Source organism: Passer domesticus, chromosome 11 (genome assembly GCF_036417665.1).
Source record: "Passer domesticus isolate bPasDom1 chromosome 11, bPasDom1.hap1, whole genome shotgun sequence".
Lineage (NCBI taxonomy): Eukaryota > Metazoa > Chordata > Aves > Passeriformes > Passeridae > Passer > Passer domesticus.
The window spans coordinates 7,801,868-7,824,025 of NC_087484.1; the positions used below are offsets into that span (position 1 = coordinate 7,801,868).

The 22,158-nt window shown below is 38.4% G+C and overlaps 1 protein-coding gene across 1 annotated transcript; it reads right to left on the bottom strand.

The window, feature by feature from the left end:
- Positions 1-2,843: 2,843 nt before the first annotated feature.
- Positions 2,844-21,818, bottom strand: MCCC1 (methylcrotonyl-CoA carboxylase subunit 1). Its single transcript, XM_064385391.1, has 19 exons — positions 21,720-21,818; positions 20,674-20,720; positions 19,552-19,691; positions 19,044-19,139; positions 18,768-18,889; positions 17,674-17,821; positions 16,777-16,898; positions 15,580-15,691; positions 15,190-15,271; positions 14,279-14,406; positions 13,181-13,364; positions 12,549-12,658; positions 11,081-11,297; positions 10,265-10,351; positions 9,650-9,699; positions 7,401-7,538; positions 7,000-7,107; positions 5,934-6,005; positions 2,844-4,415 (listed from the first exon to the last, which is right to left on the bottom strand). The coding sequence occupies exons 1-19, from the start codon at positions 21,764-21,766 to the stop codon at positions 4,296-4,298; spliced, it is 2,130 nt and encodes a 709-aa protein (XP_064241461.1). The 5' UTR covers positions 21,767-21,818; the 3' UTR covers positions 2,844-4,295.
- Between the last annotated feature and the right edge of the window lie 340 nt (positions 21,819-22,158).

Below are 22,158 nucleotides of genomic sequence, written 5' to 3' on the forward strand. Positions count from 1 at the left end.
CCCATGGGTTGAAGTCAGAACAATTTAATAATTGAAATCAAATATAATAAATAATAATACAACTATAATGAAAAGACGACAAAGAGAGTGAGAAATGAAACCCAGCAGAGACAGGTGATGCACACTACAGTTGCTCAACACACCCAGAATGTCCCCAAGCAGCTCCTGGCCAGCTTCCCCCACGTCTGTGCTTGCCACAGTGTTCTGTGGTGTGCCATGTCCCTTGGGCCAGTTGGGTCAGCTGGCCCAGCTCTGCTCCCTCCCAGCTCCCTGTACACCTGTCTGCTGGCAGAGCATGGGAAACTGGAAAACCTTGAACTTAGGGCAAGCAGTACTCAGCAACAACTGAAGCATCAGCTTCTTACCACCATTTTTCTCTCACTGACTCCAGAACACAGCCCTGGACCAGCTACAAGGAAGAAAGTTAAGTCCCAGCTGAAACCAGGACACAGATTAAAGTTAAATCCAGCAACCGTTATGATTTTAAAACCCAGCAGGACTCCAGATGTATTTTATTAATTACTGCTATAATAAAAAACATGGCGTATTCTGGTGTAACCAGAACATCCATGTTTGTTTTAATAATTCATTGTATAATCAACAGGTTTTTAAGCTAACATCAAATGTCTCAAAATTGCTTTTAGAATCCAGGCTCTGTTCCAAGAAATTCAGTTGGATCACATAAAAATAAATACCAAGGTTTCAATTACCAATTTCTGCAATGTTGATTTTTTAAACACAGCATTCAGTAGTGCATATTATTTTCCAAATGGAATTCTTAGGCAGAAGGATATGCCCCAGTATTATAGAAGTACTAACTGATACTCACCTGCAAGGCATTTGTGTGTAAAAATCTCTACTTGGAACAGAACTACAAGAAGTTGAAGTGTCTTGAGTATGTTGAGAATATACTTTGTGTAGAAGCTGGTAGTTCAGAACTTAATCAATTGCCATTGATTGTTCAGTAAACACATTCTAATCAGCACAGCTGAGCTTTTTACAAACAGAACACAAAATTCCTGATCTGCTTGAAAAGGATTATCAGCAATGAATATACCTGTGAGAGAGCACTGGTACCTATTTCAAGGGACATATCAACAAGTAACTTTAATAAAAGAGTTCTGTGCCCAGATGAACTTTTTTCCCCCTACCATAGGCTAAATTTTAAAGGTCCTGCCAAAAACCACTTGAGTATTCATTTTTCAGTCAGCATGAAGACTTGAAGCTAAGATTTCCTGGTAACTAGCTGGTACAATCATTACAACAAGGGATACAATACACACTGGAAACTTTGTGACTCTGAGGTATTGACATTTGATTTATAAAAGGTTAAAAAAACCCTTACAACTAGAATTAGTCTACATCTGAAACTACAACTTTCCCAACAAGCAGAGAAAATTATTTATAAATCAGTGTGTTCACAAATTTTGCAGTGTTTTGATTGCCATCAACCTCTTTAAATAGGAGGAAACAGGCAAATATCTGCCAAGTGACTTGTCTGAAGTCACAGTGGCTGAAATGAGAACACAGTCCTGCTCTCCTGGTTCCCAGTCCAGCATGGATTGAGGCTCCACAGCACAGAGCTTCCCTGGGTATCAGCCACAGGAACTGGCAGCAGTGGAGAGTGCAGGAGAGATGGAGATGCCCACAGGGGAAAACTGAAGTTACCCAGGGCTCTCCCTGTGTCTGGCAGCACTCACACTGCTGGGCAGGATGAGCCATTCCTGCTCCAAGCTGGGCAGGGCTCAGGGTGTCACTCCCTGACTCTGTCTCAGAGAAGCCTGAGTCTGGAACACCAACACCTTTGTTCTTTCCTGCAGATCATCAACTGTCTGAATTAAATATCTCATGACACAACCCCCTCTCTCCTCTTGCAGCAAGAATCAGTTCAGATTCATTGTTCCTGTAACATCTGTGACTGTTGTTTCAGAACTACAGCTCTATCTGAAAAAGCACATTGATAATAAATCAGTAGCAGAGATTACCCCTTTAGCCCAAATGCTAAAATACTGCATTTTAAAAAATTAAATTTTTTTATTAGTCTGCCATTAAGTGTTTTAGAGACAACAAGTGACAGCTATGTCACTAGGACTCTTATCAATTTACATTCATAACACAAAAACTTATTTGTAATAAACTGAAGATTCAAAAATATTTTGTTAACTAAGATGCTGGTATAGGAACAACCTACCTTTAATTTTTGAGCATCTCCAAGTTCAATTAAATCACTGCAGTAAAGCATTTCAAATAAGCAAACTGTGACAGTGACTTCTGCAAGAGATATTTCTTAAATAAAACCATCACTATCTGAAAAATCTATCTCAGTAGAAACCTACAGAGATAAAAACCTAAGTGCTAATTTTTGAGAATGAGGGCAAATGAAGCCTGGTGAGATTGCTTGTCTCCCCTGGCTCCGAAGGGAGGACATTTTGTCACTCCCAGGGAATGTGTTTTGCTGCACTGGCTGTGTGCAGCCAAGCTGTGCAGCCCGAGCGGGCAGAGAACCTCCTGCTGGGAGTTTCATGTTTTGGTGCATTCAGTGCAGCAAAGTCAGTCTAGAAACAGCCGTGTCACAGAGAGAGAAAAAAATAAATGCCAAGCTGCTGAGTGTCTTCAGGCTGAGCTCACGTTTCTGTGTGAGGATTCAGTTCTGGATAAAACAAGTGCCTAACCTTACCTGCAGTGAAACCCATCACGAGTGTCTGGATCACTGCCTGCTAAATGTGATCTGCAGATTGTGCTCATCATCATCAGATGATACAGAAACAGCTGCTTAAAGCCTCTAATCCAATGCATGAACAGAAGCAACCAAGCAAAGAACAAAATGGAGAAAAATCAAAACATTCCAAGTTATGCTTAGTTTTTATTTGACAGTAAATAAAAATAATAGTGGCAATATTCTACAAGATGATAACTGGAATTTAATTATTTGCTAGATGACCACAGGATTGGAAGGAAAATTGTAAATTATTAAAATATGCTTTTAATACACTAATCATCCAGAGTCATTGCTTTTTCACCACTTTTTTTTCTGCATTGCAGACAAGGCTGCACAATTATAAAAGCAGATCAGAGAATTCCCCATGATACTGTATATTGATTCAGAAAGGAGATTTCAGGTAAGGGTCCATTTGCACAGATTTAACTACAGGCTTGGGATCACTGCAGCATCTGATTGTTCCTTTCTGCAGTATAAACAGATTATTTAATTAAATTAGCATATCAAAACTTCACATGATAACAGAACTTCACATTAACTGTAAGATGAAAAGACTTTCAACGTCTGCAACAATTAAAACATTTTCTTCTTTCCCTTGTTTCTCTAAGGTGCTGGTTAAATAAGTTAAATTTATGGCAAATTATCAGTATGCTTAGTCTGAGAATTCTTTTTCTTTGCATATCCAAAATCCTACCAATTTTCTCTTCTGAAACCCTGAACATACAAAAAAAATCTATTATTCCTAATAACATTTCATGTTGTTTTAAAGACTGTGGTGTACTTCATTCCAGCCAGTAAGAAATACATTAGAACATGAACAATATGGTAACAGTAATTAAGATTTTGAAGTCAGTATTGTATTTTGGCACACTTAAGTATTAAATAAGCTTATATTTCTCTGTTACTACTTCATGTTTAAAGTTCAAATGGTATTTTTGGAAAGCAGTTACATTTTCACTTTGATTAGTGTTGCAAATGTATTTGAGAAATGCTTTGTATCACGTATTTTGAGGTATATTAAAATAATTTTTGAAATGCAAATTTTCACAACTCATTGAGGTAAACAGGAAAAACAGATGCACCAGAAATGATTGAGAGGCATTCTGGGCTAAGGAACAATCCTAAATTCCCTATTAAGGCAAAAACATAAGCCACAAACAGGAATTTTGCCAGAGAATAGAAAAACTGTCTTTAAGATTTCCTTCAAATCAATTCTCGCATGTTTAAGGGAAAAAAGGCAGCTGTGAGTAAGTAGGCAGAACCACACAACCTGTCTATACCTTACAGTCCTTATTAACCTCTCTGAACCTTTCAGAGTTTCACATCTTCCAGTCCTTTCCTCAGGCAAACAACCACTGGACAATAATCACATAGGTCCACAAGTTATAAATACAATTACAGTATAGTGATACCCAAATTTCAGTCAGTTCAGCATCATTTACAGTCAAACTATGCAGGAAGTGCAGAGGAAACCAATCTCCCATTCATACAAAACAGTTTGCTGAAAATATGAAGAAATCTTCTTCTGGAAGAAAATCAGCAAAGTAGAAAAAATAAAATGCACTTTCCTTGAATTTTATTTTGACTCTGCTTCTTCATCCACGAATTCAACAAGTGGAGCATGTCTGTTGGCCTGGGCACCTTCCTGGAAATTGACCTTTTTAATCACTCCTGCCTTGGGAGCCCTTATGGTGTGCTGCACAGAAACACAGCCACAGTGAGCAGCAGACAACCCAGGGGTTTCCCCCCCTCCCTCCCTCTCCAGCAAATGCCAGCATTACTGCTTGGTCCAAGTAGATCTGAACACTTAATTCCTTCCTCTGACATGTTTTACTTTAAACCTTCTTTTAAACATTCCTAGGCCATTTTCAAGCTTTATTTTCTCATGAATATTTGGCAAGTATACTGGGGAGAAAAATGCTAGATAATACATTTATATGAATTATCATCATCATGTGAATGATCATCAGTATGAACAGCTGACTTCTTTTACCTCACCAGTAATAAATACAAACCAGAAATAACAGTATTAATCCAAAATGTTAATCAGAGGGCAGATTTGTTCCCTTAAGAGAAATCTGCAGATTTACTGAAGATATTTCTGTTTTTTGGCCAGGAGGGGTCTTTAGTGGGCAGATATTTGGCAAAATGCAGATTAAACACAAATACAGCTACTAATGCCAGTAAAGGAACAGCAAGCTACACACCAACCCCCAACTGGTCTGCTTGTCATTGTACCAGGTTAGTTTGATATTGTAGCTTTGTCTCCTGGTAGTTTTCTACATGGGGTTAGTCCAGCATCAAAATATGTAAGATCAGCTTTTAAATCCTTACATCGAAGGATTCTCTAAATAATAATTTGATTTTTAAATTTTATATTTTATATTTCAATAGCACTATAAAAATAACTCAGATAAGGTCAGTCTGGATATCAGCTGAAGAAGCACAAACACATTTAGCATCCAACTGCAAAGAAGTTTGTGTGTAGGTTTTTTTAGTTCAGTTTTATTTAATACAATTTGAGTGTAATTAAAAAAAGAACATGATAAGAGAAAGGCAGATTTTCTCAACAGTGTTTTTCTGCTGCCACAAACTGAGGTTTATTTTGAACTAATAATCAAACCAAACCAGTTAAGGCTACAGAAACTGTAATTCAAGCAATCTGAGCCACAGTCAAGCACTGTGACAAAGTAAAATGGCCAAAATGCTGTGTGGATAACTACACAGACTCTTTAGTGTGCTTCTCATAAAACTTTATGTAAATATTATTATTAATAATAATAATAAAAGGATTATACACAAGAAGAATCCTGTGCACATTTACAAAGTCCCCATTAGCTAAACCTCTGCTTGAAGTAACTGCAGACATCCATGTGCCTGGATCACAACCAGGGAGCAACAGGCACAGCAAGACAGTTTTGTGCTAGAGAAGTCAAAGGAGAGGAGGGGACAGAAGGCCTGACACCACCACCCAAATCATGTTAGAACAGCTGCAGAATACCATGGATTATATAATCATCATTTGTTAGTGAAGTAACAGCAAATATAATCCTCTGAAATCTAGTCAGACACAACACTGACGTTACAGCAGATGAAGTGATACTGACAGCTGCAAGCTGCACTCCACACTGAACTTCAATAATGCAACCAAAAATTATTAGATTTTGAGCAGATTTTTATTTTCTCGATAATTAAAACCTTTACATTCACTTACCTCCATTTTCATAGCTATCATAACCATTAGAGGGTCTCCAATCTGAACTTTATCCCCTGCTTTCACAAACACCTGCAATTCAGGAGAAAATTGGGGGGAAAAAATAATTTATTCCTGTACAATTCAAAATGAGGTGGATCTTGACTAACACGATACACAGAGGGAGAGAGATTTTGCAAAACAGCCTCACATTATTTATTTTTGGTCTGGGTATCTGAGTTCTCTAGATAGGGAATAGTTCTAGATAGATCTCCTCAAGGGAAGGCAGAGCCTGCAGAAAGAAGGTCAGTACCAGATGACAGTATGACAAGGAAGCCATTTACCTATCAAAGAAGAAACACTAGAAGAGATGATGTATAGTCTACCCTTTCAGCAATTCTGAGAAAAGTGCAGAACCTCATCCTGGAGCCAGTCCCTAAAGTCTTTAAAACAACATCCAGAAAGAAGATGGCAGGAGCCACCTCATTTTCAACAATTACTCTGATTTGGAGTGTTCATTCAGGATGTCAGAGATCCACATTCCATGTACTCTGTCCTTTGTGCCTTTTTATTAGTGGTTGAATCTTTCAACCACTAAACTCTCCAGAAAATCTGTTTCTGTTGAAACTTTGTCACTGTACAGAGTATGAAGAAGACTTGCTGAGCAAAAGAAAACTAAATCAACTCACAGCTTAACAAAAGAGGCATTTCTGAGTATTTCTTCTTTTGCAAGTGCATCTCACTCTTTTGTTAGATGAAATTAATCAAAAGAGCCATAACACTTCAGAGAGCTTTGACTTGGGAACTAATTAAGATGAAGAAAAAATTAGTTAAGCAGTAGCATTAGTTCAGATCTTCTAGAGCCTAAAGAAAGAATGGAAACCTTAAAAAACTATAGGCGGCTGCTGAAAACTCAGAGTAAACAAAGCTTCTTCCAATCAGAAGTCACACAGCACTGACATTTCTGGCCCCAGATCTTTCCTGGCAGTACAGAAGCACTATTTCTGTACTGCAGAAATAGTACTACAAAAAAAGTAAATGTGAATATATTGGAGAATTCAGGTCCCACCCATGCTGTTATAATTACCTTTTCTACTGTGCCTGTCATGGGCGCCACAGCTCCACTCTGCTCTGCCCCTGAACTCACTGCAGACAAGTATTTGGGCACAGGGAGCCCAATCTGAGCACTGCCTTCCTGCAAAAAGAAAATCCAGGACAGGTGAGTAAACACATGAAATAATAGCACCAGTAGATGGGCTGACAGAGGGAAAGAACAGATCCAGCCTTAGGCACAGCAGTCAGCTCTGAGGGTGGCAGACCCTGGAGTCAGGAGTCAGAGCTGCACTAGGACTGTGATGGTCACTGCTTTGCCAGTGTCTGAGGCCTAGGAAGTCACAAAATTCACATTCTATTGCAATATATATTGTTCATTTATATGGATAAAAAGCCAAAATTTTAAATTTGTGATAATAAAGAAAGGAACGTTACCGGGAAGAACAGATAAATGGTGTTGTCCAAAATTACCAACTTGGACTTGGACACTGTTCCATTTACTGAAGACCTCAAGTACAGTGAATCACCTTCTTTCAAAATCTCTCCAGAAACGAGGAAAGTTTTATCTTCAATCTGAAAGTTAAATGCTTTTATAAGGACAAGGGTTAACCCTTCAAAAGCAATAAATCAAAAGATTGTATTTGTACCCTCATAACCTGTGATTCTGCATAGGCAACTCTGGAATTGAAAAAAAATAATTTAAACCTTATGTATCCTTTATGTTTTAGTTAAAAGACTGCTCTGTATCCAATAAAAACAGCTCAGCAAATTATCTAATATATTCATTCAGGACAATTTTTATCTTAAACAAGGATATACTATTTCTCAAGGAAAAAAAACCACCCCAGAATATTGAGTTTAGTGATGCTATTAAAATCCAGTATTTTTAACTTGTCCTAGCATCTTGACTTTGTTCAAACTGAGGAATTCATAGTATTCAGCTGACATATTCCACAATGTTTTCCAAAAGAGAGGTGAATTCCTCTGTCTTGGAAGCTTGTAGGACAAGAACTACCACATATTCAGTAAACCTACAAAGGACCTCAGCAGTAATGGAAACAGTGCCAATGAGACACCAAAACTGCAAAAGAAAGACCAAACAGAAAGGTCATTTATTTATGAATATCCCTTTCCACCCTTTCCATCAGTGGAAGCTGCACCTGTACTACAACTGCAGCACACAAAGACTGTAAGAACACAAAGGTAAATACATTATTTTTCACTCATATGTTCACTTCCAAGTCTGACATCTCACTGAGCACAGAATCAGAGACTTGCTGGTCTTTCAGGATGGTACAAGTAGAAATAAAACTCAAGTCTTCACTTACATAGTTGCAAATTATTCTTCCACTGACAACATGCACTGAAAGGAACCTGTTGATCTGACACTGATCCCTGAGCAGAGAATTGTTTGCTTGAGCACTGAGTGCCTGCCAGTTCTAGGCCAGCCACCTTCTCTGGTGCCTTTGCCTCAGGACAGGTTCTGCAGCACTCCAGAGGCACTGTCCTCCTCATAATAAGCCCCCACCTATCTCTTCACGTGTCTTATCTCCAGCTGCTCTCCATTTCCATGTCAACCCCAATTCTTCCATCTTCCCTAGGACGTTCCCCCCAGTTACACTTCCCTCCAGAAAAGTTCCCTACATCCCTTCCAGCCTCTTTTCATCATTGCTGATGTGACTTCTGAGACAAGGCTCAGGTGTCAAAGCTGTCAGACATTACACAGATAATCAATACACTCAAAAAACTCAAGTATTACAGGAGGGATGTGGGTTATCTCAATCTTCACATCAGCAGAAGTAAAGGTTTGAGTTACCATGATACATCCTTGAAAGCACAATAATTTTAATCCCTAATTTTTAGTACACCCATCTATATAGTCTAAGCAGTTCATAAATACTTACTCTCTTAATTCCCCTATTCTGACTATTAAAACAAGAAATAGAGATTGCATTCTTGAGTGTTCATCCATTCTGGGTGCCAAATCTGAGAGAATAAGACATTCAACTACAGGGGATGCAAGAAGGAATACTGAACACCCAGCCAAACACAACCCCCTTAAGCCAACAAGTGGAGACTCTCACGTGCACACACAAAATTATCTACAACTAAGGCATCTTGAGCTGTTTACTATAGGAGCTCTATAGCATGGACAAAGAGGCCAATTCTAGGGGGTATCATTCAATTATCTAACCAGAAGATTCCTCAGCTCATTTGGTAATCACTCTCCAATTTCCATCTTCAAAATAAAATGTTATCTTGCAGATAATGCTCTAGAAAGCTTTTATTTATCCCACAGGAGATCCATTCTCATGCACAGAATAGAGCAGGAGTCCTGTGGAAAAAAAGTCTTTTAAAATGCAGATTTAAATCTAACTTCCCACGTTTTAAACAGACAAATTTAACAAGGAAAAAGAAGAGTAAGACCTTTAAATACTGAAAATACAAACACTTCTCTTAGCCTTGTCAGAAACATTTTAATAGCTCTTCCATGCCAATCCAGCATCTAGCACAGATAATTTCAGGTGAAAGTAACAGTATATAGCAATGGATACAAGCAAACTAAAAACAGAATCCTGCATCTGAAATCACCAAGCAGTTTCAGTAACAATTAATACTAAGAGAATTCTACAAGAAATGGATTATTTTATCTAATGAAGTATCTGAAAAAATTGTACTTGTACCTGCATTTTGTATGACCCATCTTGATTGTAACTTACAGCTACATCCACAACTGTTCAATAAAACAAAACATGCATGTGTGAGTAGATTTAATTGGAATATCTTGAAAGTGATGACATATAAACACTATCAAGGCTTTCTTGATAAAAATGAGGCCTACCAACACTAAGATAAGAACAAGTATTTTCACATTAGCTTACTACACACTGCAGAATTCCTACTGAATTCCAGACAATTTGTCTTTCAAAGATGAACATCTGAAATCATGTATCTAAAATCTGTATTACATGGACAGAAAACAAGTTTGTGATGGGAGGAAGTACTCCTTTCACAACAAAAAGAAGTTCAAAAAAAGTAAATAGCACTCTTCTCTTTTAAAAATCTCAACCTCATTTATTTAAATGATGAACATGGATTAGCAGTCATTTCAATTTGGTTTACATGTCCTCAGGATCTAACAGTGTGGATTAAACATGCAATTCTGTGAATTCCCAGCTTACACTGCATAAAACTCCTATTGATTCTATGCTGTATCTTAGCCTGAATTTTCAAGCATCAGTTAAAATAACTTCATCCATCAAGTACCTCCCTTCCCTCCACACACTTTGTTAACTTACTGTTTTCCCCATCCAGCAGAGACAGTTTTCTAGTGTAACATATATTTATTCTTCTACCAGTGCTGGATGCAAATGGTGAGAATTTATCTAAAACATGAAATACACAGATATGTTATTTTTCATTCTACTTCAGCAGAACACAATACTTAGAACTTAGGCCTTAAAATCATTGTCCTACTCTTACTACCTTCACATTTATGTATTTATATTGCACAGAAAAGACTGGGAAACTACTGTAGTCAGAGGGAGTGACAATTTCTTGATCTCCAACACTGAATAAATTGATGCTGTGTGACCTACAGAAATCATGACACTAGGAAGGGCACTGGCTGTTTTCCATGAACACATCCCTGAACAGGACTAGAGAGCATCAGAATTCAACTACACCACAGCAGGTCCTGACTAACCTTTAGGTGAAGGTTTCATTAAACCCCCACTGCCTCTCCCATTCAGAGCAGAGGTCATTTTGTCTGAAGACCCTGTAGGAATACAAGGCAGGTTCCTAGTCCTAGAGGCAGATCATTGCTTGTGCTTATGAAGAGCAAAGAACTCTCAGTGTCACTGACCATGAATCCCAAGGTCTTTCAGACAGTGCCTGTCTGAAGGGCTTTGGGAAGTGCTCTGGACATTACAGTGGTGAGATATTCCCTATCTGATCCTTAACAAAAGTTGTAGTCTCCCCTGTGTGTAAATATCTGGGAGATGCCAGAATGCAGCACCCTGAGCAGGCACAAAGCAGGGCAAAGAAAGAACATCCAAATTAAGTAACTGCACATGAACTCATAAAATAAAACAATATAAAACAATGATCCTTACCATCTGACTGATCTCTGAAAGCATCTGTTAGCATCCTCTCTTTCAGTATGAGCCCCAGAGCTGCCTGGCACATAACTTCATGTGGAGTTGCCTTTTTGGTTGGAAATAGTTCATCATGGTGTTGAGGAATGAAATTAGTGTGCACATTTCCAGCCTCAAACTCTGGGTGTCCTGACAGGCTCAGTAAGAAATCAATATTAGTGCTTAATCCTACAATCTGTAAAGAAACAGAACAGAAGCATATTGCCAAACTGATTTATGAATGCACAGCTTTCTGCTCACAAAGTTTATCAATAAAATGTAATTCACTCAGCTGGTCTGCTTTTATTATCAATAAAACCACTGACTGTGAAAAGACAAAAAACCAAAACAAAGCCCAAAAGCTGCTTTCTCAAAAGCACTCTGTTTTCTAAATGTTGCCTTTGTCCACTGTGAAATTGAGCAAAGTTTCCCAGAAACACTAACAGGAGGTAATTTCAGAAAAAATCCTACTTTTGGAAAATTGTGCTCTGAGTATTTAAAAGAACATTGCTAATTTGACAAGTGCTTCTTATTAAAAATGAGTTACAATAATTCCAGTATCCCATATTTTATCTTTTAATAGTAAAAAGTAGGAACAGGGACTTCTGTAAGTTTACTAGATACTATCCATTTCCTGTAGTGCAAAATACCTAATGAAACAACATCATTATTTTAGAGAAATCAGTAAAAATGGTAACTATGTTATGCTGTCAACATTTACTGACAGAACTGCTCAAAAAATTCCGGAAAAGGCGAGTGAATCCTTTTATCTCTTTCTCTTGCAGTAGATTTAATTTTAGCTAAAACAATAAGGGGCCCAACACTTCCACTACCTCAGTCACATGAACGTAATGTTCATATTGTTGATTTAAAAGTGTAAATGCTTTAAAAGTATAAATTCTTTATGAGTTCTGCACAAGTAATAATCAGTCTCACCTCAAGCCAAACCTTCTGAATTCTGCTTTTGAAAACAGTTATGATACTTGTAGTTTTCATAGGGGAAAAATGGAATGTTTCTTAAAAAGAGCTGACAGCACATTTCTTTACCACATGTATAGTCTAAAAACCTAATTCTTTTTACAAATTAAAAATTACAAGCAAATATTGTCTGACACAAATGCCATGTAAGAAACACTTTATGTCTGAGAAAGCTCACACTACAATTGAAAACATTGTTTAGCCTTACCCTTCTACAAAGTCACAGGTGCATATCCAAACTGAAGATACCACAAACTTAAACATCTATGTGTAAAACTGGCCTTCACACTTATTTTCACTCACTCCACCAATGAAAACAGTTGGCAAAGTAGGAAAAAATACAACTTTTGCAAACAACTAATGAATTTGAAATGGCAGTAGCAATGCAGGCTCCCTCTGGAATGCACTTTTGTTTCACTGCAGTGTTTTCTGCATGCTCTGATGGCTCAAGCTGGGCTGTCACACTTACATTGTACTGGTGCAAACTGTAGCGCAGCCTCCTGAGCGCTGCCGGCCGGTCCTCGGCCCACACCACCAGCTTTGCAATCATGGGGTCATAATGCACAGAAACCTCATCACCTGAAACGGGGCAATAAAACAAAAATGCTCTAACATGCAACCATGTAGTTATGAAAGTTGGTAATGCTAAGTACTGGACACCACATGGCATCCAACACAGGCACAATTCATGGCCACATTTCTCTCAAGATTAAAATTGTTTGAGGACATGATGATGTGACCTGGCATTTAAATTTTAAGGACAATTTCAGCACAGATTTTTTGTCAATTTTTGTAGAGGTAACATTACCCAAATTCAATTTCCTTTATTGCAATCAGAATGCAGGATTGCTAAATAGTGAGGAGAATATCACTACCGTGATCCAGTGGGCATTAATTTGGGGACAGGTAAAGAAGAGGTAAATAAAATATCCGGTGATTGACCAAAAGTACATGGAAAAGCATAAGAATAATTCTGTAGGGATTAGTCTTTATAACAGAACTCTTTTAGACAAACTTTTTTGTGGCCAAAGAGGGAAATGCTTACAAAGGTAAGTTCTTGATGTTCATTATTTCTTCTTCCACCACTGCCTTCAGTTTTACCTTGCCTGACTCCGGTCTCTATCCTGGTGAAACGATCTGCTGGGGGGGTGGATAAGTGCAACAGTGGCCCAGCTCCTGGCATGAAGTTGTTATTAGGGTCTTCAGCATATATTCTAGCTTCAAATGCATGGCCCTGGAGCAGGATCTCTTCCTGCATTAGAGGAATTTTCTCTCCTGCTGCAACCTGAAAACAATAGATTTTTTTCTTTAATGCAGGATCAATATTCTGGAACGCTGATATATGAAATATTAACTATATTCCTTCTGAATATGAACAACTAGGAAGCACATTTTAAAAAGCACAAGGAGCAAAACAGTGCCAAAATCACTGATTCTGTCCACCTTGTTTCTCTCTTTCTTCCAGTGTTGTTTGATCCCTAATTCTAACTCAGGATTCAATTCTTAATTTCCATGCCCAGATAAGGAAGACAAATGTTCCTTCTTTTTTCCATCAGCATTGCCATTTTAATTTTCTTTCTGATTACACTTCCCCACCCTTAATCTCACACTACTTAAGCTGCTGTCCTCACTTTTGGATTTATGCAAACAGAATTGGGGTTTATTTCAAGTTCTCTAATACCCAAGACATCCTGTGATCACTCAAATGTGTGAATAATCTATGCAAATTGGGTGTGTGCTCCAGTCCACCCCACTGTACATCTATTTCAGAATGTGGCTATACTGGTAGAACACCAGACATAGGTTTTTGTGAAGATTTTTTTCCTCCTATAGCCTTATGTAAGAATGGTTTTTGGGCCACAGATCCATTTCAATTAGAGTTTCAGAAATCTTACAACATAGCAAAGGAAAGATCAGGACCCCACTCCCTCCCACTTTCCACACTTGTCTGTAATGTCTCTAAATACACTTGAAAAATGTTTTCTCTCTACACAGCTGGGAGAGGCTGGTTGAAATTCAGAGCACCTACACAATGCTCTACATCCAATACAGCAATGTGAGATGTTCCTGTGGAGCAAAGGAAACTCTAGCCTGACAGCTGAGCAGGAGATGAGGATCTGGAAACCCACGTGGCCTCTCACAGGCAGTGTCACACAGCACTCAGGGGGAGCTCTACATGTAAAACAAATTAACACTCACCCTGAGCTGCCATTCCACCAAGTCTGTTCCAGTGATCATCTCTGTAACTGGGTGCTCCACTTGCAGCCTGGTATTCATCTCCATGAAGTAAAAATTATGTTGGGAGTCCATAATAAATTCAACTGTTCCTGAAGTATTCAACAAAAGGACATTTCACCTGAGAGCATCTCAGGTGCCCATTTATGGAAAAGACACCCAAGAATTAATTCAGCTATGCCAAAACTATTATCTCTAAATCAGACACACTGAATTTCATTAGATTCTACAGAAACAATCTCAAAGGGTCACAAAATTGAGATCTGAAAACAGAAGGCTTGTTTCCTTGTATATTTACATAACCTTTGCTTAATAGCCATTCTTTACAGTAAGAGCTGCATTTCATTAGCACTTTAAAAAGTCCATCAAGACTGCTTGAAAGTATTTTGAATATTCATGGGGTATGCAATTTTAAAAAAATAAATATCCAAAGAAAGCAGTGAGAAAACAAAGTTAAAATAATTTTAGAAGGTTATTTTTCATCTGGGAAATGGTATGGACTTTAAAGTGAGTTGTGATTTCCTTTTAAAGACTACTGTTTTTATATAGAGGATTATCCTTTGTATGCTAAAAGAAAAATTATTTTCCCCTTGCTCAGCTCGAATTTATTAATTCATAAAGCTCACTTTCCAACAACAGTTGAGTTGACCAAATTATGCGCCCTGAAATTTTTTCTTTCTATCCTTCAGCTGCCACTGGTCTTGAGCTCAGGTATGCTAATTTAAACCTGTAATTACATCAGAATTAACTACATGATTACTTGCTTAAACCTCAAGAATTTGAGGGATGTGTGTCATACTCAAAAACAACCAGAGGCCATTTACCTGAGACTTAAAAGTCTGATTAAGTTAAAAGCTGCACCTCCCCAGATTTACCTGCTCCCACGTAATTCACAGCTTTAGCTGCTTTGACAGCAGCTTCTCCAAGCCTCCTTCGAACCTCTGGACTAATTCCTGGCTGTAAATAATAATAATAAAAGGATTATAAACTATTGTTAAGTTTGGTGATATTAAATCTGGTATGCATGAATATTTAACAGTATTTAACAACTGCAGTGAAACTCTGATTTGTACTATGCTTGAAATCTACATAATTCTTTTTCCTAAAGAATGCAGTTTTTTCAATAAGAACATATTCTGCAGCAAAACTGAAACAGGTCTGAGAATTACAAATAAATTATTACCCACTACATACATTCAGTGGGGGACAGCAATTACTATAAAAACATGGCAGTTCATAAAATATATTAACAATTTTCTGCTCACCCCTGGTGCCTCTTCAATGATTTTCTGATGCCTCCTTTGCACACTGCAGTCTCTTTCAAACAAATACACTGCATTGCCATGCTGGTCACCAAATACCTGGACTTCAACATGCCTGTTCCATAAAAATAAATGTTTTAATGTATTTTAATGTCCCAAACAGACTTCAAACTTGTAATTTTAATAAGATTTCTTATAAGTTTAAGTGTCTGCCCTTAAAAAATGCCAAAAATGTAAAGTGAGGTTGATATTATGCAGGATTTTACTGTTTTAGACTTACTCAATCTTCTAAATGAAAGAGGATTCCTAATACCAACTACTGCAGTGAAATCTCATAGATTGTAGGATAAGCAAGACACATATCTGAAGGCTGCTACCTCTTTCTTAGTTATTATAATAAAAGTAAAACCACTTCACTATTAATTTGATAATGATTATTTCCCTCATAATTTACTGTGCAGCAATTCACAAGAGACAGTAGCAGTCCTGGCTCAGAAATAACAATGTTCACTTCAAAACACCATTTCAAAAGACAACTATTAGGTGGCAGAATTTTATTGTATGCATAAAGCTAATAAAAATACTTCACCATTCTGACAATCCCCTGATCTTGGCAAAAGAAATTCCCCAGCAATGAGTTTTTTCTCATGGCCACTTGACAGCATAAGCAGACCCTCAATTTCTTTGGAATAAATACTTTCCCTATAGTGAGGCTTCAAGGAAGAACAGATGTGAAGTACAAGAGTGTCAAACAGACCTCTGTGAGACAATCTTTATAAAAAATAAATTGGTTCAGTTTCACAGGCCAGCCATGAGCTAAAGCCTCTCACTTCTGTTTGAAATATCAAAGTAGAGGAAGATTAAATAACTGGTTTGGGACACCTGAGGGCAGCAGAATCACCATCACAGCTTGACTAAGGTCTGTAGTTTAAATGTTATAGAGTGATATTTTTCCTAGATTAAATCAATTTTAGAAATCTCACTGCCACATCTCCCAAGCAGTAGCATTTTAATTCCTGTCATTCAAGACAAAGACACTACAAGAAATTCAATAAATTATAAACTATTTTGACCAAATTAATAGCTTTCATAGTGCAAATCAGACATACAAAACCAATTTTAATCTTACAACTTAGCCAGTTATGTTTATTTAAGGAGAATAAACATTACAGTGTTTATATTGAAACATCTATTTCTCACCTTGGATTATCTACGAATTTCTCAATCAGCATTGCATCATCATTAAAAGACTTCTTTGCTTCTCTCCTTGCTGATTCTAATTGGTCCAGAAACTCCTTTTCTGAATGAGCAATCCTCATACCCTAAAATACAAGAAGAAAGCTTATATAAATATCTCAAATACAGCACACAACAAAAACCTTGTTGCACACACAGAGTGAAAAATCAGCTTAAAAATAACAGCTTTTCTTTCTTTCATAAACTTTAGCAGAATTGTGTTTCAGCCTCTAGTAAATTAAACCTACTAAGTCCCATTGAAAGTGCCATAAGTGTAAAATATAGATATTATCATTCCATTTATATGAGTGAGCACAAAATTCAATTTCGTCCTCAAATATTACAGAAATTTTCCAAGGTTGGCAGAGAAAAACTTATTTCTCACAAAATAAATCTAGCTATTTGGAGGTAACTAAAATTTTTAATATGTAATTTTTACAGACATCTATTTCAGAGCAAAATCTGATTTGGACTGGGAGTTCACCACTCATTGAAAAACATCTAGACACAAAATGGTATTTCTAATAATTTCTTATGCAACATTTAAAACTGTTAGCAAAGGAAGTCACAGAACCTATCACAGAGTAATAATTTAAAGTCATCTCATTTTGCACAAATCCATAGCATCACTTTTTTGCTTATGTGAATTATTGGAGATCCACTGAAATAAACAAAACTGTTCCAGTTTATTCCAGCTACTTATCTTCTACACATCAAGGGAGATTTCATAGTGCTAGATTGGCCATTAATATATTTTAACACAAAGTACTTTTCCAGTTCTTGCTTTCTTTTAAAATACTGAGTTACAAATCCTGAGCCACAGTAACTTTACAGCACATGATGAACAGATGAGTTCCTTACCTTTCCTCCACCCCCACGGACAGCTTTAATCATTACTGGGTATCCAATTCTCCTGGCATGTTCCTTTAGACACTCATCAGACTGATCTTCTCCATGATAACCTTCAACAACAGGAACGCCAGCAGCAGACATTATAGCTTTGGAAGTGCTTTGACAGAACAGTTTTATATTTAGAATGATAAAAATATTTTTTTCTTACTTTAAGCTCCAACCTGTCTAATGTTCCCAATATTAATTCTCTCCAGGAAAACAGTTCCACAGTAGACCTCAACAAGGCTACTTGCATAGGTGAGTTACACAGCATTGGACTGTAATTCAGTTCATGCTTCAAACAAATATTTTTGTTTCTCCTAGCAGGATTACACTTTAGTTTAACTGTTTTTTTCCACCTTACAGATGCTAAAATTTAACATTTTCCAATTAAAACACTGCATCCTACAATATTTAAGTTGTACAAAGGCAAAACTTTTAATTACACAGGCTACATTCACACCACACATAAAACACTCAAGCATAACAACTCTAATTTCCAAAATGCATGCAAAGCTTGTTAAATTACTGAGGCAATTTACTCTCACATTATGAGGTGATAAAGTTAATTCTCTCTAACTATGACTGCACAGTTCCTGTGCCAGTAATAATTTCATTTCCATATTCTTGATTTATACTTCATACCTTAAAAGTCTGTCTTCAATCTAAGTAACTAACAATAAGATCCTCTGTGATGAACTAAGCTTATCATTTTACATGAGCCACAATAACCCTGATAATTTGGTGCTTCTTTTCTGCTGCTCTATTGACCCATCCAATCTGAATGCTGAACCTCTACCTACACTACACTGCAATGCTTCAATTCTGGAAAAGTAGAATCATTACTTATTTAATTACTAAAATCCCAATAACTGAACAATCTTGGCTGTTTATGTCTCTAAACAAATCTATAAACCTGGACTTTGTTCCTTTGAAGAAAACTGTAAAAATACAATGCAAATTGACAGAATAAAACAACTACAGAGCAACTGGTCATCTGTTAACAAAATCAGCTTTGCCAAGCTGTAAACTGCAAAACCAAGTAACAAATCAGAAATAGCTACCTTTTAATACCCATATCTCTGATAGCAGATGAAGGAGGACCTATGAAGATGATTCCCTGCTGCTTACACAGCTCTGCAAACTCTGTGTTTTCCGAGAGGAAACCATAACCTGGATGAATAGCCTAAAACAGAAAAACATTAGCAGCCTGCTTTTTGTATCAGTTTAGCTTAGAAAACTCAGAAACTTCAGAGATCATTAAGGAAAAGCAAGATGAGCAAAAATAAAGAACTAAAGACATGGAAGCAACAGAAAATGTAAGGCCCTGATCTCCTTACCTGTGCTGCTGAGACCTTTGCCACCTGCAGTATTTTCTCCATGGCCAAGTAACTCTGCTGTGAGGGTGGTGGACCAATGCAATATGCTTCATCTGCCTGTTTTACAAAAAATACATACAAGAGAGACTGGTTACTAGCAAATTTAAATGAGTTTCTGAGCTAATTATATCACTTATCAGACTGCAGTTTAAATCACTGCCTTTCCTCATGGAGAGGCTCAACTGGGTGAAACAAATTCTGAGTTTTTCCCCAAAATCACAGTCTTTTCTCTAACCCCTGGCTGTCCAGAGTCAGAGAGCCAAGCCTGAATGCACTTTCTGTAAAGCTGTCAGGTGTTGAGACAGAGACCAGGCAAGCTTTCCACCCATTCAAGGAAAACTTGGCAGTAGGTCTACAGAAGTGAAAATCAACTTTGCATCAGCACCCAGATCTGCTTTAGCCATGGAACTTATCAATGAACAATACTGTTATGAATGAACATCAGCCAAGTTTAAGGAATATACTTCACCATTGCCACGTGCATGGAATTCCTGTCTGCCTCACTATAAACTGCCACAGACTTCACCCCCATTTTCTTGGCCGTGCGCATCACCCTGCAGGCGATTTCTCCTCGGTTTGCAATGAGGATCTTCCCTATGCTGTGACCTCCTGTTTGGAAGGATGAGGCACAGTAAGAAACCAAGCCACAAAAACATTCCTGGAAACAAAGCAACTTTAAAATTCTGCTTTCTTTTACATTATTTATAAAGTTTATGCATTTCTTCAATAATAGAAAGAGCATACTTCACCCAAAAGCATTTCCAAGCTGCTCTTTGAATTTTTAACTCAGAGTCCTTATGCAGAAATATGCTTAAGCCATTTTTTTTTCTTTTTTAGAATTCAAGAAATATATCCTAACCCTAAAAGAAATCCCACTTCTACATAACAGCTGATGCTTATAGTTGTGCTGTGTACCTTCTGCACTAACCAGGAAACAATCAAAGCTGTGTTGTGTCCCTCAGTGATTCACATATGAAGAGCACTGTTCCCCTTTGAAACAGTGACAAATAACAAGCTATCAACTTTTGTTGTTTTGGTTTTTTAATCAGTGACTTACAAACTTCCACAAACTGTCATGACAGCAGCCACAACTTGATAGAAGTATAAGGCCAGCACTGACAGAGACTTCTCAGTGAGAACTAAATAGCTTAAAACTAAATAAAATTAAAATAATCTCTGAATTCTCAAACATAACTTTTTAGATAACATGACCACGCAGTGAGTTTAAATAATTTGCTAAACCCCTTTACTCTCCTCCATATATTGTTTAAATACCATTATGCCTATAAAATAATTCTCACAGACTTTGCAACATTTGTATCAGAAAAGGACTCAGAGGAAAATATCACAAAAAATAAATAGTTTTCATTAATTTCCACATACCTAGATATAATAGATAAAATTATGCAAAATGTTGTTTAAACATTGAAGATGATTTCTGTTAGGTTAGCTACAGGTTCCTGTTTTCAAAAACTGTGAAGATACTGAATATTTATTTAAAAACCCTGCAGTCTTTCAGCAACTAATACTCTAAAGCCATTCACACTGCACAGCAATTTAAGCTAGTAGTTAGAGAAGTGAAATTTCATACCTATCGTTGAGGCCCATTTCACAAATATTCGTACTTGGTTCCATTGCCTGTGCAATTATAAAGGGACAGAAGTGTTATGAGTGCATATGAAAAAGTGGCAACTGAGCTAATTTTATTTTCAGGTGAGACAGCACTGAAACTTCTGATACATCTGATACAGAACATATTCAGGTGTAACAAGGGAAGGTGCCCAAACTTCACCAGATCTCTCCCTAAGTACTTTCACTTGGACACAAAAAAAACTACCCCTGTCCTACTTTTTTAGTAGCATTCAAACAGAAATAACCAAGGAGTTTTCTTAAAACAAACAAGCAAAAAACCCCTCTTTTTGGTGGACAGAACAGCCAACAACTCGTATTTATTTTTTACAGAGAGGCCAAGTCAGGAAGTATTTGGGAAAGAAGACATGAGCAAACATAAAATAAAAAAGCTTAAAAAGGCAACAGGAGCTGCTTTTGTAGAGCAAAGGTGCAAGAGAAATGAATGTGAAAGATCAAGAGCGAGCTATGGAGACTTTTGGAAATGGAAAGTTAAACTTCAGGTGATAAATGCTAACTAAATGAGATAACGGCAGTGAAGTGACTGGATAGAGCTGTGAAAGCAAACTCCTGGAACTGTTTTAATTGGTATGTAAAACAACGTCGGAATTTTGGATCAAATCCAGCATTCTTTAAGCGTTATCGGACAAAAAGACACGGGACGTCCCCGACACCCCACAAGCAGAGCTCGGCTGTAACAATGGGAGGAGGAATCGGTGCATGCCCTAAACATTGAATACACAGCTGTCATGGTCACCCTCCGTGCGCACAGGCTGCGGACCGACCCGGGGGCCCGGGCAGCTTCATGGCACCCGCCACAGCGATTCCCTACGGCCCAGGAGGGTTTATTTGCTGCTCCTTCCCCCAGAGCAGCCCGGCCTTCCCGTGTGTCCCCTCACGCCCCGCAGAGCGCCCTCCCGTCCTGCCCGGGCAGCGGGCTCCGTGCTCGCTGCGGGCCGCTCCCCTCGGCGCCTCAGGCCGGCCCCGCCGCCCCCCGCCCGCACTCACAGCCGGCGCAGCGCCCCGAGGCCCCGCTCGGCCGCCGCCAGCGCCATGTTGGGCAGCGCGGGCGGCAGCGGGGAGAGCCCTCAGGGGGGGGGAGGGAGGGAGGGAGGGAGGGAGGGAGGGAGGGAGGGAGGGAGCGGGCGGAGGGAGCGCGTCACGGGGAGGAGAGCCCGGCACGGCCGGGGCCCGCGCGGGGAGAGCCGCGGAAATGGCTGTCGGGGGCGGGGTTGTGTGGCACCGAGGAATGGCGCTGAGAGGGCAGAGGGAATAAATTTCATTTAGATGTGAAACGGTGCGTGTCGCTGAAGGGTTGTTGGCCCTGTGGGTGCACGGACTCAGCTGGGCGTGCTCCTTCAGGAATGATGTCCGGGGTTGTAATAGGATAGCGACACGCAAAGGTGAGGGTTGTTGGGAAGGGCATCCTCGGATAACACAACATCCC